Below are 19,032 nucleotides of genomic sequence, written 5' to 3' on the forward strand. Positions count from 1 at the left end.
ATATAGGAATAGAGTCAACTTAAATTTAAAATTGTTGCAATAAGTACAAGAAATATATAGTGAAAATGTTTCTTTTAATTTATTTGCAATGAAATAAAAAAATAAATGATGAGAAAGCAAATTTGATTCTTCCATATCAAACAATAGGCAAATATTTTACCCTCTGACCTTTATGAATCTCATCTGTTCCATCTCTTTTCAAACTGTAAAATTTATTGTTGACATTTCAGGAATAATTCTGGCTAGTTTCATGTTCCTGTCTTTCAGCATAACATTGGTTGCTATGTTTACAAAATGTAATGTGCATTTTTAAAATAGCTCACTTTTTATCATGGGGGGGCTGGACTTGTTAGAGACTCTGACACTCATAAATACTGTTCTGTGGGGGGGGGAATACAGAAGAATTATTCAAAAAGACTGTTTTGATGCTTGCGACTTAAATGTTTCAGCCATACAATCAAAATTAAATCATACAATAATAATACCTATATTCTCTTTAAGGTGTGCTCACCAGTTATTATGTACTTTTGAGAGAGTGATGTATGTAAGGTGAAGTTGTTTGCATTCAAAACATGCGAGAGAATGTCGGCATACCTCTATGCTACATTAATGTAATGTGGATGATATTTCTTTGGATACTGTATTTTTGGAAACTGTACATGATCTAAGCACCCTGCTAACTAAAATGACTGCTCCCTTGTGCTACAAAAACAGACTGAATTTGTATAAAGTACACTATTCCTAAGCAGCTATTAAAATAGGGAAAATGAATTTTGCCAGACTAGACAATACCAGCTTCTGAAAGTGCAATGAATGACCAAATATATAAAATGAAAAAAAATTAAAGGCTCTTTTTTATACAATTTACCTCTGAAGTTCAGGAAGTGAAAATGACCAAGTAGAACTAGCACTTTTTTGAAAGGTGCACATCTGGAGTAAGGCCAAGCTGTATACTCTATAACTCATATTACACCCATCAAATCATACACCATAATAAAGGGAATTGAAGGTTCTTTGAATTATACCTAAGATATACAAGGTTATTTTTAAATAGCCAGTATAACCAGTGAAGAAAGCTGGGGAAATTCTTCTTTAAAATTCTAACCCTATGCAAAATATGAAGCTGTAGAGCGCCACCTTTAGGACCAACTAGACATCACGACTTTGAGTAAGAATCTCATGCTGATACAACCATCCATGCAGGAGTAATAGCAATAACAAGATTTCATTTATCAACATCATAAGATGCCTTTTAGTGAAAACTCCATGTTGATATGACCATCCATACCTCTTTAAGAACAGCTGGTCTAAATCGACTAAACTGTCGACCACTATGTCTTATATTGGTAAAGCGTTCCAGCAGACCTCCAAGGCTAAAGCCAGCACCATCTGGACTAGATTCATCTATTTCTTTTGGTTCCTCTTCTGGGCTTCCTGGTAGTGTGCTGACTTTTTCATCTACTGCCTGTTCAGCTTCTGGATTAAGAAATATGGATTATAGCTAGCTAATTAACATAATGAAATACAAATGTAACTTGCAGATGAGTAATATTTCTTTTTACAACTGAGCCATTTTTTGGGCAAATTAAATAACAATGTCAACAGTAACATAGGTATATTGAAATGGAGCAAAAATAAACAATTTTATCTTGCAAACATGCAGTCTGTACAAATTAGCAAAATTTTCAACATGCTAAAATATTACAGTTCACAGTACTGAATATTTCAATAAATAATAATAGATCAAGATATAAAAAGGTCAAATACAATCATTTACAATATATTAAAATTGCTGTGAGTATAAACTCACAATAAAAACATTTTCAAAGGGAAGACGAGTCTAAAATCAATAAAAAAAATAAGTCAGATTCATCTTATTAAATAATAATCAAATAATAATCTATTATACAGAGATATATATATTTTTTTAAAATTAGTGTTGTTATACATTCTTTGGTAATAATTAATCCAAATTAACATGGATTTGTGTGCATTATAAGCAAACATGTAATGGAATCACATTTGCTTTTAACTGGATCAACTTATAACCTCCAACAAATTTGGTTACACAACAGGACACTAATAAATTAAAATGGTTTTTATCTAACCTAAGTCTGTATTTTAAAATAAGCAGGACATTAACATCCCAGCTATACAGATGGCACTTTTATTTATAAAGGCCAGTGAAGTGTAAACTAAATATACAACTTATTGTGTATAAATTTACCTTCACTGAGCATATGTACCAGATGAGAGTAAAACAAGGTACACAGGTTATTTTGCATAACTTTGTTATTGATCATACAGACTAGTGGAATGTAAAATGGTTTATTCTGTGAAATTGTGTTAATGATTAATACGGACCACAGAAGTGTAAATAAAACAAGCTACACAAGATTATTCTGTATATATTTTTTTCTGTTATCCAGACATAGTGCATGCTTCATTTAACAAAAGAGCTTTGACATAGACCCTGACTGACTAGCACATTATGTGATGGCAGATTAGGGTCTGGTAAAAAGAACTAAGATTCCCTTGTAAAGCCACAACAAGGCTTTCCTGAAATTTAGAAATGTGATTGGAATGGACGATATGATTAAGTGATGTAATACACCATTGTGATGATATCATGTTTTCATCGGTTGATGGAGACGGACCTTCTGCAATGGCATCTGTTTAAACCAGAGTAAATTCAATGATTATGCAGCTAACCTCTGTAAAGCTTGTAGTAGTCTCCAGTACAAGCATCATCTTGCTGAAACAAGTTCAGACTAAAGTGATCTTGACAATAAATTATTGACCCCATTTCTAGGAGGTATTTCTTGCAACTTTTCAATTTTTAATCTTGTTAGAATTAAAACTTCCAGCCAGTATTGTGCTGACATACTTTTAAACCATCATACAAAGTTATATTACCTTCCTACCTAAACATCCATCTACATACATACATCCATACTGTGACAGGGTATCCTACCTTAACATCCATCTACATACATACATACATACTGTGACAGGGTATCCTACCTAAACATCCATCTACATACATACATACATACTGTGACAGGGTATCCTACCTTAACATCCATCTACATACATACATACATACTGTGACAGGGTATCCTACCTTAACATCCATCTACATACATACATACATACTGTGACAGGGTATCCTACCTTAACATCCATCTACATACATACATACATACTGTGACAGGGTATCCTACCTTAACATCCATCTACATACATACATACATACTGTGACAGGGTATCCTACCTAAACATCCATCTACATACATACATACATACATACTGTGACAGGGTATCCTACCTTAACATCCATCTACATACATACATACATACTGTGACAGGGTATCCTACCTTAACATCCATCTACATACATACATACATACTGTGACAGGGTATCCTACCTTAACATCCATCTACATACATACATACATACTGTGACAGGGTATCCTACCTAAACATCCATCTACATACATACATACATACTGTGACAGGGTATCCTACCTTAACATCCATCTACATACATACATACATACATACTGTGACAGGGTATCCTACCTTAACATCCATCTACATACATACATACATACTGTGACAGGGTATCCTACCTTAACATCCATCTACATACATACATACATACTGTGACAGGGTATCCTACCTTAACATCCATCTACATACATACATACATACTGTGACAGGACATCCTACCTAAACATCCATCTACATACATACATCCATACTGTGACAGGGCATGCTACCTAAACATCCATCTACATACATACATCCATACTGTGACAGGGTATCCTACCTAAACATCCATCTACATACATACATACATACTGTGACAGGGTATCCTACCTTAACATCCATCTACATACATACATACATACTGTGACAGGGTATCCTACCTTAACATCCATCTACATACATACATACATACTGTGACAGGGTATCCTACCTAAACATCCATCTACATACATACATACATACTGTGACAGGGTATCCTACCTTAACATCCATCTACATACATACATCCATACTGTGACAGGGTATCCTACCTAAACATCCATCTACATACATACATCCATACTGTGACAGGGTATCCTACCTTAACATCCATCTACATACATACATACATACTGTGACAGGGTATGAATGACATAAAATGATAAAGAACATTCTTTTCTTTGATATTAATGTAGTGGTACTATAATGTGTTGATATATATATTGGAATATTTTGGGTCTTTTAGAAGCCACATTAGCTAATGAAAGATGTAAGAAACAATCGGATCTTGAACTGTGAAACAGAGCATTCAAACATTGAAAATTCCAATGGACTTGACTACAAAAATATCTCGTTCTTCAGATGTTTCTTGTGACAAGGACTGTATTTATTCATTCCTCTCTCTCTCTCCCTCATTCTTCAGATGTTTCTTTTGACAAGGACTGTACTAATTCATACCACCCTATCACTCTCCTCTTGTTTCTCTCCCCTCTCCCCACTCTCTATTTCTTTCTCTGCCCCCTCCTCTTTCCCTCTCTCATTTATCTCTCCTCTCTCTTCTCTCTTTATTTTTTCTTTCTTTCTCTCCCCTGCCTCCCCTTTTTCCTCTGTCTACTCTTTCCCATCTCTTCCTATCACTTCTCTGTTTCTCTCTCTCCCTTCTCCCTCCCCCCTCTCATTTCTCTCTCTCATATCTCTCAATTCTCTCTCTCTCATCACATAAGTGCTTTTGGCAAAGACAATTTTTCATACATGCAAAAATCTCATAAAACAAATATATATATAAACCCATGTTAGCAATGCAGAAAATGTAGGTCACTGATTTTCTTTGATTGTAAGGATCTAGTACTAACAAAAATGTTTCCAATTTTTTAAGTTTCATTATCTCAACATGAACAGCACCCAATAAATGAGCTCTGAACACTAAATTGTTAGCAAAGTCAATGAAGCATGAAAAATAGGTCACAGAGACCTCATTTTGCAATAAGGAAGCAAATTATAACCAAAAGTAGTGAAGCCTGAAATATGGGTCACTGTCACCTACTTTTAAGAAAAGGCCATAGTAATCATGATGATGCACCCTCTCATGTAGCCATGAGCTAAATGTAACAATTTACAACAAACCAGCAAAATGTGAAATATAGGTCTGTGACTTTTTATTGTAATGGTATGGTACCAACGGAGATGCATACATTAAACTTCTTTGACAATTTTGGCATGAGCTGTGCTTGAAATTTAAGTCTAGTAAGTGAAGAATGAAATATGGGTCATAGTTATCTATTTTTGTGATGTAGTACTTGTCAAGATGCATTCCCCCACCATGTTTCACAATTCTGGGTGTAACAAAATTTATACCAGATGCAAAAAAGCACTATTTCATCATCAGCTCATGCAAAAACTGAACCTAAGCCAGTAAAATGTGAAATGAAGATCAGTGACTATTTTTGCTGTAAAGATGTGGTGCTAACTGAGATGCATACAATAACCTTGTTAGATAATTCTAACAGGAATGGAACTTGAGAAATATACTTAAAACAATAAATTTAACCAATGTCTTTGAAGTATCAAATATTGATCACAGTGACATACTTCTGTCATACAGGTGTAATACTCAAAGATGCATAAAATAAGTTATGTCTTGACAGTACAGTATCATTAATTATGGCAAATAACTGGACACTGTGACAGCCAATGAAAAGGCACCTTTCATGGGAATCGTGTAATAATGTCTAATTATGAAGTGTTCAATTATTTTGATTCCCTATACCACATGCATGAAGGAAGAGAAAGCAAAGACAAGAAAAAGTACAATTTTGTTTTTATCATAATCCAAAGTGAATATTGATCCAAGTATCATAAGAAATACAGGACTGGCTTAACCACTGATGTGACTCACCTGCTTTGAGAGTGACGAAACATGCAGAGCACACCCTTTCTGCTTTGTACTTGAGGTACCTCAAGGGGGCTTTCTTGTCCGAACAATTTCCACACACAACCTGTGCATGAAGAAATAATAATGTAGTGTTTATTAGAGAAATTCTGACATGAAAAAATAAAACTTTCATTACAATAGTAGTCAAATCAATCCATGGACTAGAAAATCACTACTGGTAATTAATGTCTTGCCCACAGTACATCTCTCAATAGTAAAGTTCTGACTAATTAATTTGGTTGAGCATCAGACACTTTCAATAAAATGACAAAGAATGATTACAGTATCATAATTGATATTGATCATGTTTCACACATCAGGTTACTTGAAAAATCTAACACGTTTTGCTAAGACATCATGTGGACAAAGTTATTATTTATTAATCAATCATCGATCACTTAGCAGAAACTGATACTTGACAATAAAATAAGCTCTGATTCAGAACCCTTTTAAAGTACTGCTTAAAAGTATTGAAAACTTAACCTTAAGTAAAATGAAAATCATATCACCCTACAGAAACTTTTTCTTTTTTCTTTCTACTTATATATGAAAGAACTTCTCAGAATGTAAATTAGCGTACACAAAATTAAAACATCTTTTTCTATAATCATGTTAACAGAAGTTCGTCCTGATTAAAACTTTATGGATTGGTTGTTGTTGTTGTTGATCTAGGGTTTAACGCCACTTTTCAGCACAAGATAGGCTATACATGGCTGCCAGTATAACTGGTGGAGGAAGAACCCTGGAAAACCCAGGGAAGAACTACCCACGAGAAGCTACTGGCAGCTTTCCCACGAACCCACACTAGCCGAGCCTTGGACTCGAACACACGCAGAGATGAGATGACAGTGATCCGGAATGGTGAGTGTTTTAGACCACTCGGGGCCCCTTATGGATTGGAAAAATAACATGAACATGTTGTAAGAACTATGGAAACTAATGCTTGAACAAACAAGATATATGTGGACTGACAAAAATACATTCTGAAACCAATAGCAATGGTAGTTTCTTCAAGTGAAATAGCATCTCTACTCACATACCATGTGTCTAAGAAAAGAAAGTAAACAGGATGTGTGCTGTAAAACAGGTTTCAGGCTGGAACTGGCTCTTTTCTCAGTTCTAGACCCCTCCATGCTAACAGAAGGGAGGATAACTGAACTGTACTACAGCTGTTCAAACAAATGTGTTACCAATGAAAGTAACAAATGAAAGAGAATTGTCACTATCAGTATGGTGAAATTCAAAGGCCAAGGGTATTTGTCAAACAGAGGCCACAACTCTTGACAATTTTGTCACAATAATGAAAATCTAATTTGACCAAGGTCTTGTTAAATTAAAGTCTTATATGTATTATGTGATTTTAATCCATTAAGTCCTTTCAAGGTAACTGAGGGTGACTTCATGTGAAGAGATGTGAAGGTATCACTATATGATCCCTCCACAGTTTCATACAATGTAAGATGTCACCCTGTTATTTATGACAAAATGGGCATTCATCATACTGCCATCAGTGCCATACAGCATGTTGCGTTGCATTGCATGGTGAGTTGATCTTGCAACTACAAGCCAAAGTTTCAAGATTATGTTGAATACTTGGTAGACAGACAGCTTCAAGTGTAATTAATTTAGTCAGACTATACTTACTGTGAATACTTGGTAGACATACAGCTTCAAGTGTAATTAATTTAGTCAGACTAAACTTACTGTGAATATTTGGTAGACATACAGCTTCAAGTGTAATTAATTTAGTCAGACTATACTTACTGTGAATACTTTTCCTGTAGGTATCGAACCCTGGCATGATCAAGTCAATGCATTTTAAAGATCTACTAACATATATTTCAGCTGGTGAAGAATGATGAAGTCAGTTTATTAGGAATAACTTTGTTTAATGAAATGAATGTCTAATTTGTAGTACCAAAAGTGATGAGACAGATACACTGCATTAAAGAAAGTTTCCCTATTTCAACCAACTCTGACATTACTCAGCAACAATTGCATTTCAGACTTAAAAATGGCATCCACTTGATTGTATTTAGATTTGATTCCATTCAGGAAAATTTGTCAGAGTAAGCATTATTCTAAAGCAATTACACACTCAGCTGTGCAGCTGTAACAATATAGGCTGCTAATTAGCATTATTCTAAAGCATTTGTACTTTCAGCTGTACAGCTGTATCAATATAGGGCACCAATAACCATTATTCTAAAGCAATTACACTCAGGTGTGCAGCTGTACTAATATACGGTGCCAATAACAATTAATCTAAAGCAATTACACTCTTGGCTGTGCAGCTGTACCAATATAGGCCGCCAATTAGCTTTATTCTAAAGCAATTATACTTTCAGCTGTACAGCTGTATCAATATAGGGTGCCAATAACCATTATTCTAAAGCAATTACACTCTCAGCTGTGCAGCTCTTCCAATATAGGCTGCCAATTAGCATTATTCTAAAGCAATTCTACTCTCAGATGTACATCAGTATCAATATAGGGTGCCAATAGCCATTATTATAAAGCAATTACACTCTCAGCTGTACAGCTATACCAATATAGTCTGCCAATTTGCATTATTCTAAAGCAATTATACTCTCAGCTGTACAGTATGAATAGAGTGTGACAATAACCATTATTCTAAAGCAATTACACTCTCGGTTGTGCAGCTGTACCAATATAGGCTGCCAATTAGCATTAGTCAAAATCAATTATACTTTTAGCTGTACAGCTGTATCAATAAAGGATGCCAATAACCATTATACTAAAGCAATTTTACTCTTAGATGCACATCAGTATCAATATAGGGTGCAAAAAACCATTATTCTAAAGCAATTACACTCTCAGCTGTACATATATACCAATATAGTCTGCCAATTTGCATTATTCTAAAGCAATTATTTCAGATGTACAGCTGTACCAATATAGGGTGCCAATAACCATTATTCTAAAGCAATTACACTGTCAGATGTACAGCTGTTACAATATAGGCTGCCAATTAGCATTATTCTAAAGCAATTATACTCTCAGATACACAGCAGTATCAATATAGGGTGCCAAAAACCATTATTATAAAGCAATTACACTCTCAGCTGTACAGCTACACCAATATAGTCTGCCAATTTGCATTATTCTAAAGCAATTATACTTTCAGCTGTACAATACCAATAGAGGGTGACAATAACCATTATTCTAAAGCAATTACACTCTTGGTTGTGCAGCTGTACCAATATAGGCTGCCAATTAGCATTAGTCTAAAGCAATTATACTTTCAGCTGTACAGCTGTATCAATATAGGATGCCAATAGCCACTATTGTAAAGCAATTACACTCTCAGTTGTGCAGCTGTTCCAATATAGACTGCCAATTAGCATTAGTCTAAAACAATTATACTTTCAGCTGTACAGCTGTATCGATATAGACTGCCAAGTACATGAGATATATCTCAAAATTTGTCTTGCATTTGCAAGATTATCTGACTTCCCAACATGCCACACAGCACTGCTGGTTTGTACTGGCAGTACAACATCACTCATCCCATCATAAATATCTGGGTTGACATCATATATCATAGAACTACCTCCATGGATGTAGCAGGGGCATAGAAAGGCTTACTTTTCCACAGGCTCTACAGTGATGTCTCCTCCAGGTTAGAGAGAAATTACATGTACATAACATACACATCGTCACTCGGGAATCTGGAATCCATGGTGGAGCCTTATGACCCAGAATAAAATCTTTGTCCAGAAGACTCTGTAAAATCAAGATAAAATATCCATATCAATCCAATAAACCTGTCTAGGAAGACCAATGCTATAGAGGCAACCTGTCTAGAAAGACCAATGCTATGAGAGGCAACCTGTTCTGAGAGATCAGATGCTAAATGCATTGACTTACTGAAGATATATATTTTAATCTATTATGGAAGACCTCATTGACTGGGAAACAGTTGATTCTTTAGTGGAATGGTGTTTTATCAAGACTGGTTCTACTGTACCACAGGCTACAAAAAATAAGTCCATTCAGAACAGTATCAGGTTATAGCCCATGGTGCCCAAATTGGATTTCAGGGCTGCCCTTAAATACAAACAGGTTTCTCAAACTGACAAGTTCAGTTTGTACAATAGGAATTCCAGGTATGTATAATAAAGCAATCAGGTATGTAAGTGACCAGTCAGTGACCAGTAGTTACTGACATTCAGAGGTTCACTGCCACAGCCCAAGTGAAAATTGCACACCTAAGTTATTCCTCTTTTCATAACCCAACCATGTCATTATGCAGGCTTGTAAAAAAATTAAAACTGCAGATCAAATAACGCACATTTAATTTTGTATAACTAATAAGGAGTTGGTTTATTTAATGTATGCTAGTATTCATCTTACCTTGGCCAGTGTGAGCCAAAAACTGATAATACTGTATATTCATGTGGTTTAAACCATGCATTTAGAGTCAAAAACTGTCAATACTGTATATTCATGTGGTTTAAACCATGCATTTAGAGTCAAAAGCTGACATTACTGTATATTCATGTGGTTTAAACCATGCATTTAGAGTCAAAAACTGACATTACTGTATATTCATGTGGTTTAAACCATGCATTTAGAGTCAAAAACTGACAATACTGTGTATTCATGTGGTTTAAACCATGCATTTAGAGCCAAAAACTGACAATACTGTATATTCATGTGGTTTAAACCATGCATTTAGAGCCAAAAACTGACAATAATGTATATTCATGTGGTTTAAACCATGCATTTAGAGTCAAAACTGACTATACTGTACATTCATGTGGTTTAAACCATGCATTTAGAGCCAAAAATTGACAATACTGTATATTCATGTGGTATAAACCATGCATTTAGAGCCAAAAACTGACAATACTGTATATTCATGTGGTTTAAACCATGCATTTAGAGCCAAAAACTGACAATACTGTATATTCATGTGGTATAAACCATGCATTTAGAGCCAAAAACTGACAATACTGTATATTCATGTGGTATAAACCATCCATTTAGAGCCAAAAACTGACAATACTGTATATTCATGTGGTTTAAACCATGCATTTAGAGCCAAAAACTGACAATATTGTATATTCATGTGGTATAAACCATGCATTTAGAGCCAAAAACTGACATTACTGTATATTCATGTGGTTTAAACCATGCATTTAGAGTCAAAAACTGACAATACTGTATATTCATGTGGTTTAAACCATGCATTTAGAGCCAAAAACTGACAATATTGTATATTCATGTGGTATAAACCATGCATTTAGAGCCAAAAACTGACATTACTGTATATTCATGTGGTTTAAACCATGTATTTAGTTTTGTTGTTGTTGAGTTTAATTATAGTAGCGTTCGCACAATTGTGCATGTGCCACTTTTTTCTGACTGCACCGCAGCCTGCTAGTTGTTCCTGGGGAAGGGATGGTGCCACCTCCCCCAGGCTTTTATGGATTCAAGGAACCCTGATAGTTTGGCCTCAATCTGTGGGTCCATAAAGGTCCCTACAGTTGAATGGTTGGCTGTCATTAGTGGGAAGGAGAGCTCGGGAACGGTCCTGCTTGCTTTACATCGCTGGTTTCTTGTTGCATTTGCCTTTTTTTTTTTTTTTTTTTTTCTCGAGATTTTTTTTTTTTTTTCGAGATTGTTTTTTTTTTTTCTCTTCAAAATGTTCTAAAAGGAGGGGGGATGTTCTATGCTGTTTATAGAGGTTCTTAGTAGATATCATGTATGAAGAGAGATTTTCAAGATTATTATGGTATTACTAGTCGAGGTGTTTAGGGTGTGTTTCCTACGTTATATTATTTATAAGTTTTTAGATATTACCTCTTTAAGTTATTTATTAATTGATGTTTTTAGAGATTGAATGTTATTTATACTTTATTTAGCAAGAGACCAGAGTCCTAGCCGATTACACGGTTCGTTAAGGACATCTAGGACAGGAATCCTAGCTGATTACTCGGTTCGTTAAGGACATCTAGGGCATCCGATTTTGCGGTTTCCTTAGTTTTTTATAGGTGCTTCGTAAGTGAATTATTTATTAATACTTTTATAAAATTGAATGATATGTTATGGTTTTTTATGTGGTGGCTTCTACATTTATTTAGCTAGTTACTGGGTCTTTTGGTTTTTTGGGGATAGTAATTATATTTTGTTCCTAAGTCCTGCTGAGTCTATCAATTGATTTATACATGCATTTAGAGTCAAAAACTGACAATACTGTATATTCATGTGGTTTTAACCATGCATTTAGAGTCAAAAACTGACAATACTGTATATTCATGTGGTTTAAACCATGCATTTAGAGTCAAAAACTGACTAAACTGTATATTCATGTGTATAAACCATGCATTTAGAGCCAAAAACTGACAATACTGTATATTCATGTGGTTTAAACCATGCATTTAGAGTCAAAAACTGACAATATTGTATATTCATGTGGTATAAACCATGCATTTAGAGTCAAAAACTAACAATACTGTGTATTCATGTGGTTTAAACCATGCATTTAGAGTCAAAAACTGACGATACTGTATATTCATGTGGTTTTAACCATGCATTTAGAGTTAAAAACTGACAATACTGTATATTCATGTGGTTTAAACCATGCATTTAGAGTCAAAAGCTGACTATACTGTATATTCATGTGGTTTAAACCATGCATTTAGAGTCAAAAACTGATTATACTGTATATTCATCTAGTTTAAACCATGCATTTAGAGTCAAAAACTGACAATACTTTATATTCATGTGGTTTAAACCATGCATTTAGAGTCAAAAACTGACAATACTGTATATTCATGTGGTTTAAACCATGCATTTAGAGTCAAAAACTGACAATACTGTGTATTCATGTGGTTTAAACCATGCATTTAGAATCAAAAACTGACAATACTGTATATTCATGTGGTTTAAACCATGCATTTAGAGTCAAAAACTGACAATACTGTGTATTCATGTGGTTTAAACCATGCATTTAGAATCAAAAACTGACAATACTGTATATTCATGTGGTATAAACCATGCATTTAGAGTCCAACCAACACCATACTGCATATACTCACACATAAGATGGCTACAACTGCAAAATACATAGATCCAAATCTGCCACTGCATAACATATCATCACATCTGTGTCTTTGCAGTTTCTTAAAAAGTAATTAAATGAACGAACAACATGGCCCAATTATGCAGGATGTTGCTTGCAGTTGGATCCTACTTCAACACAAGTATATATGGTAACGATTCATTTTTTTCCTGTTGCCTCTGACTACAATACGAATATATATAGTAATGATTCTTTTGCTTGCAGATGGATCTAACTATAGTGTATCTACAGTATGATTCCTTTTTGCAGATGGATCTAACTATAGTGTATCTACAGTATGATTCCTTTTTGCAGATGGGCCTGACTTCAATGAGAGTATATATGGTAATGATTCCTTTTCACAGGTGGCTCTTGAGTACAAAGTGAGTATATATGGTAATGATTCCTTTTCACAGTTGGCTCTTGAGTACAAAGTGAAAATATATGGTAATGATTCCTTTTCACAGTTGGCTCTTGAGTACAAAGTGAAAATATATGGTAATGATTTTTTTTGTTTTGCAGTTGGATCAAACTTTCAATGTGAGTATATACAGTAGTGGTTCTCTTTTGTGGATATAACAGGATGGCCTTCCCAAATCTATAAATTTATATTGTTACAAAAATGTCTTATTTTGCAAAAGGAGGTAAATGGATACACATTAAAGCAAATGAATTTATATTATCATATTTAACCTATGATAGGCCCACCCTCCACCAATTATAATTGGGATTTGTTACAGTGAAAATACCATATCAACTGTAACTGACTTTTGATTAAGACAATTAAATGTGATACATGTCATGACATCTATTATTTTTTAACCTAAAACTTTCACTGAAATATTTCTCAAAGTTACAAAGTTACAGCATATATGTTTCTATTTATAGATATGGTTTAATGGCACATCAGCATGATACTGGCTATTAATTGCCAATTTAAAAAAAGTTCTAACAATCAAAAGATCAAGAATTGCAAAAACATTTGTAAGACATTATTATCTGCAATGTTTCTTGCATTGTTAGTATTGACAGGATACATTCTGCAGGCCTATACACACAAAAATTAATCTGATGCTCTTTATAATGGTCAAATAAACCTTCAGGAAAAATAAAGGTATTATTTCTAAAGCTGATCAATACTGAGGAAAAGCTCTCCTTGCCCTCATTTTTCTTCAAAACTATTTCCTAGTGAGAAAAATAATCCATCATATGCATTAGTGTGGAATCAGAAAATCACACTATCCAGATCAGATTTTGTGAGCAAGGAATTCAGCAAAGTCTCTTACTGACTTTAAAATAATGACCCTTAGAAGGTTGAGTATAGTCCAGTCCTTTGTAATGCAATCCACTTTCATGTCTCCCATAGCCAGCATTATAATGAGTACTGTAGTTCCCTCTATTACATACTCTTTTTTTTCTCCATTAACTTTACATTGTCAGAATCATTCAGTACTTGGTGATACTGAACACCTAAATACTGCACAACTGCATCTAAAATTAGTAAAGTGTATTAGGAACTACACTGTAAACAAACCATGTACACTCATGTAGATGCTTTAGGTTAAAGTTTATTAGATGTGTTTGTGGATGAACTTAAGAAGCTGATTAATCTCATAAATTAAGCCTAAGGTAGAATAAGTAAATGAGTATACAATAAAAAGGTTACTGCATTTGTATAGGAAAATATGAGCCCCTTTTCTGATTAATACTCCAAAAGGTCATGCAGTATTAATCCAAAAAAATCTTCATAGCCCATCAATGCCACACAAGTGCATACTAGTCTTGTAATTTACTGGTGAGACCCTCAAAAATGTAAATGCTAAATAATTCATTTTTACTACAACAAAAGTGTTGTTTTTATTTTAAAAAAACCCTTCATTTTAAATTAAAGATTAACAAAATAATATTTCTAAGCTCAAGCAACACATAGTTAGTGGTCGCATTGGATAAAATACATGGCAGGGAATTAGCATGTTGTTCCTTGATACACGATTATGGTAATTTCATTACTTATATCACTACAAATAATTTTCATATTGAAGGAAAAATTACAGTTTATTCAGTATATAACTTCCTTGCTATAAGACCCTTCATTATAACACAGCTCTTGTTATAGACCATACATTATAAAAACAGTTCCTGTTATAAGGTCCCTCTTGTAAAACAGTTCCCTCACAATACCAGAGTTCCTGTTATAAGGCCTTTCATTATAACAGTTCTTGTTATAATGCCCTTTATCATAACACAGTTCCCATTATAAAGTGAGTATGGTCATTTAACCTATTTCATTAAGTGGTAGTCAAATTACATGTATAATGTACTTCATTATAAGGCAGTTTAGCTCTAATAGCATTCATTCTAGAGCTTCCATGAACTATGTTATAACGAGGGAGTGCTGTAAATGAACAGTATTATAATGAGAAAATACTGTACATGTACAGTGTTATAATGAGATAGTACTGTGTATGAACATTGTTATAATGAGTTAGTACTGTATTTGAAGAGTTATAAGGTAGTGCTGCATGTGAATAGTGTTATGAGGTAATACTGTATATGAACAGTGTTATAATGAGGAAGTACTTAAATGAAGTTTTATAAAGAGGGAATACTGTGCAAGTAATTATAAATAAACCAAAGAAAACATACTGCAGTGTATATCTCCACAAAAAAAAGAATATATATAAAATAAAAATGTAATATGATACAAATCTTAACAAAATATGATAAAAGGTATATTCATCTATAATTGCAAATTCAGATACGTGTAGGTATAAATTATATGATTGGGTATAAAATTTGTGGTTCAGGAGATAATTAATGGAGGATTCTATGGAAATAAAATTTCACAAGGGCTACACACTAATTTTTCTATCAGTGTTGGTCAAAATGACTACTGTATACACAGGCCTGTAAAAGTCAAATGCAACTAAAAACAACACAGACCCTGAGCTGCGATCACAAATACACCACTGACGGGCAAATTAGGGTCCATTTTATTTGTTACACAGATTCTTCCTAAAAATCTGCATAGACCCATATTTGCTAGTGCATTAAGGAATGGTACATATGGGTCAGTACAACTGACTTCTAAACAAGTAAATATCATACTTTCCACTGCAGATTAAATTTGAAGGATATTCATTACCCATAAAATGAAGAAAATAAAAAACCTTCCAAAAATATTTTGATTTTACACAAGTTAAAACATTAGTTTAAAATGGACACAAACATGTATCTAATATCATAAATTAAGAAAAACTAGTGCATTCTGGAATCCTGGTGCCATTTAGAAACCCCCTCCACTTGGAAAATGTTCCCAGGTCCATTTTGTCGCATTAATTTTGCTTAAACATAGTTTTTTGGGATTGTTTTTCTTTACAAATGGCATGATGCTGATGTAGAAGTAGTTGGCAGCTGCTGCAGGCAAAAGCAGGGACTCTGATAATGGATCAAAGAAAAAATATCCCCGATTTTCAGCATGAAAATGCAACTCGTGCAGAAGGTAAAGCTGTCGATGAAGCCACCACTGCAGTTGGAAAAGTGATACCTCTGTTTCTCACTTCAAAGGCGAGATAGAATTATCTCTCAGTTAACAAGTGAGACAAGACTCACTTGTTATTCACAAGTGAGGCAAAATTCTCAAGTCTTTTTTGTCATATCATCTAGATTTGCAAAATATATTTTCTGTAAAGTTCAATATTTTCAAAAATCAGTATAATCAAAATAGTAAATTTGAAAACATATTCAGTTCATTATAAAATGTCAAATAAGCACATTTTGGAAATGAGAATTTTGTACAATCAATAATGCTGCACTGTGTTTTTCAAACTGTGGTGAAAATGACTGAAGCTGTGGAGATGTGAACAGTAAGATGTGAACAGCACAATGCTTAAACTGATCTCAAAACAAGAGATCCAAACGGGCACGAGATCACTCACTTGCCTAACATCTACCTAAAAGCCATTTGCAAGTGAGTTTGATAAAGAGACAGAGCAACAAGATGTGAACAACACAGCGTGTAAACTTATTTTTTTTTTAAACACCCAAATGGGCATGAGGCCACTCATGTGACTAGCATCAATCTAGAAACCAAGTGCAAAGGAATCTGACTAAGAATTGTTGTTTAGTAAATGTTAGTTTGTCAAAATGTAAAGGCAAATGAACAGCTTAGGATAATAAGCCCTTCCAAAAGAAAAAGAAGACATGCAGTCCTAAAAGATACAACGTAAAGATGTAAGTCAAGTTCTTTAAAAAGCATACAAAAGATAATCATAAAAAGTAAAACCCTAGAATATTAAACGAGTCTAATGCCCCGATGTTTGTTTATTGAGTTTAGCCAAGTAGATTACACTTGCTGAGCAAAATAATACTTAAAGTCATGGTATGAAATCAATTCTGTTCAAAAGAGCACTTTTTTAAAACGTTAACAGTTAATGTATTTTAATGGCAGCCAAATCTCATAGCAGATCACTATCAACTGCACAAAAACTGACAGTCCTTCATGCCCGAATGCTTTGTGCTTAATTTGGTCAAATTCTGTTCTGAATTTTTTTAAAAGTCTTTTAATGTTCATGTGAGGAGGTGTTTCTGTAAATTTTGTCCAATTCTATTCTATTTTTAGAAGTCCTTTAAGGTTTTTCTATTGGATGGCAAATGAGCTGCGTTGGTATCTCCTGAACGAATTAGGAAATGCTGCATGCTGGGATGCTATTTTGCCAATTCTGTTTTTAGAACTCATTCAAAGGTTTTTCTTTTAAATAGTAAAATCAACCATATTAGATGTCAAAGTGGCAGGCTGGCATCATTTATGCAAATCTGAAACACCTTCATGCCAGGATTCTTTGTTCAAATTTGTGTAATTCTTTTTAGTGTTTTTCAAAAAGGAGCAATTTAAAAGTCTTTATATATTTAATAACAAAAGCCATGTTTTGGTAGTGGACAAGTATGATTTGTGAACAGTGAGGATTTTTTATACCATATTTTCTTTCCAATTTGGTCCGTCTATTCAGCTGTTTTCAGGAAGAAGTCATTTAATGGTTCTTTTGTAAAGTAACAGTGGTCGTATCTAATTACAGACTTGTATCACTGAGCAGCACTTGATTCAAACATGCTTTTTGTCAAATTTGGCATTATTCTCCTGAGATTCCTTTGAGAAAATGTTGGCCACTTGTCATAAATGTGTGTGTGTGTGATTTTGATTTTTAACACAGCTTTAACAATTTTACAGTCATATTACTATGATGTCTGCAGTCTGACAGTTTACAGTGACGTCTAGCACTGAAGCATCATGTCCCACCCAGTCACATTATGCTGACACCAGGCCGACCAGTCCTAGCATGAACCTCTTAATGCTGAGCACCAAACAAGGCAACTGCTGGTCCCATTTTTATATGTCTTTGGTATGACTGAGCCGGGTTTTGAACCTGCAACCTACTGCATCTAAGACAGATGCCCTAACCCTGAAGCCACCAGAGTGGGCATGTCATAAATGACACAACACTAAAATGGCTGTTATGCTGGGATGATTTCTGTCAAACTTATTAAAACTTTGTTAAGCTGTTTTGGAGAAGTGTGAATGTTTTTCTATTTATAGCAGTGGTTGCCATATTTGATGACAGATCAGTATTATTTGCATAACACAGACTCATGGTCCTAATTCAGCTCCCATAGTAAATCTAAGGACACACAATGATATTAACAATTCAATAACTTACAATCTTTAAAGCTCATGATGAAACCTACATTTATTAGTATAGACCTATCCCTGATGCAAGTTTCTGTGTAGAGAAAACCACACAAGCCACAACATTTTTCTAAATCTATATGATTATTGTTTGAAATGTGTTTTCAATTCCACACCAAGAGAATCAGGTCTAAATTCAAAATGTCTTCTGCAAAAGGGCTGAAATTCCATCAATAAATTCCAACCAAACCCATATATATTTTATCTTCATCCATTTCTAGACTGGTTCCCATTTTT

At 34.1% G+C, this 19,032-nt stretch overlaps 1 protein-coding gene across 1 annotated transcript in view; it reads right to left on the reverse strand.

Moving 5' to 3' along the window:
• The window catches only part of LOC149799642 (uncharacterized), a 143,960-nt gene that overhangs the window by 17,085 nt on the left and 107,843 nt on the right, over nucleotides 1-19,032 (reverse strand). Inside the window, exons 16-18 of the mRNA XM_089958983.1 lie at nucleotides 9,572-9,709; nucleotides 5,927-6,026; nucleotides 1,289-1,476 (exon numbers count right to left, since the gene is read on the reverse strand). Coding sequence (XP_089815109.1) covers nucleotides 1,289-1,476; nucleotides 5,927-6,026; nucleotides 9,572-9,709 — 426 coding nt within the window. The remainder of the gene's footprint in view (nucleotides 1-1,288; nucleotides 1,477-5,926; nucleotides 6,027-9,571; nucleotides 9,710-19,032) is intronic.

This window comes from Sinohyriopsis cumingii, chromosome 5 (genome assembly GCF_028554795.1).
Source record: "Sinohyriopsis cumingii isolate HCF-2022 chromosome 5, ASM2855479v2, whole genome shotgun sequence".
Taxonomy (NCBI): Eukaryota; Metazoa; Mollusca; class Bivalvia; order Unionida; family Unionidae; genus Sinohyriopsis; species Sinohyriopsis cumingii.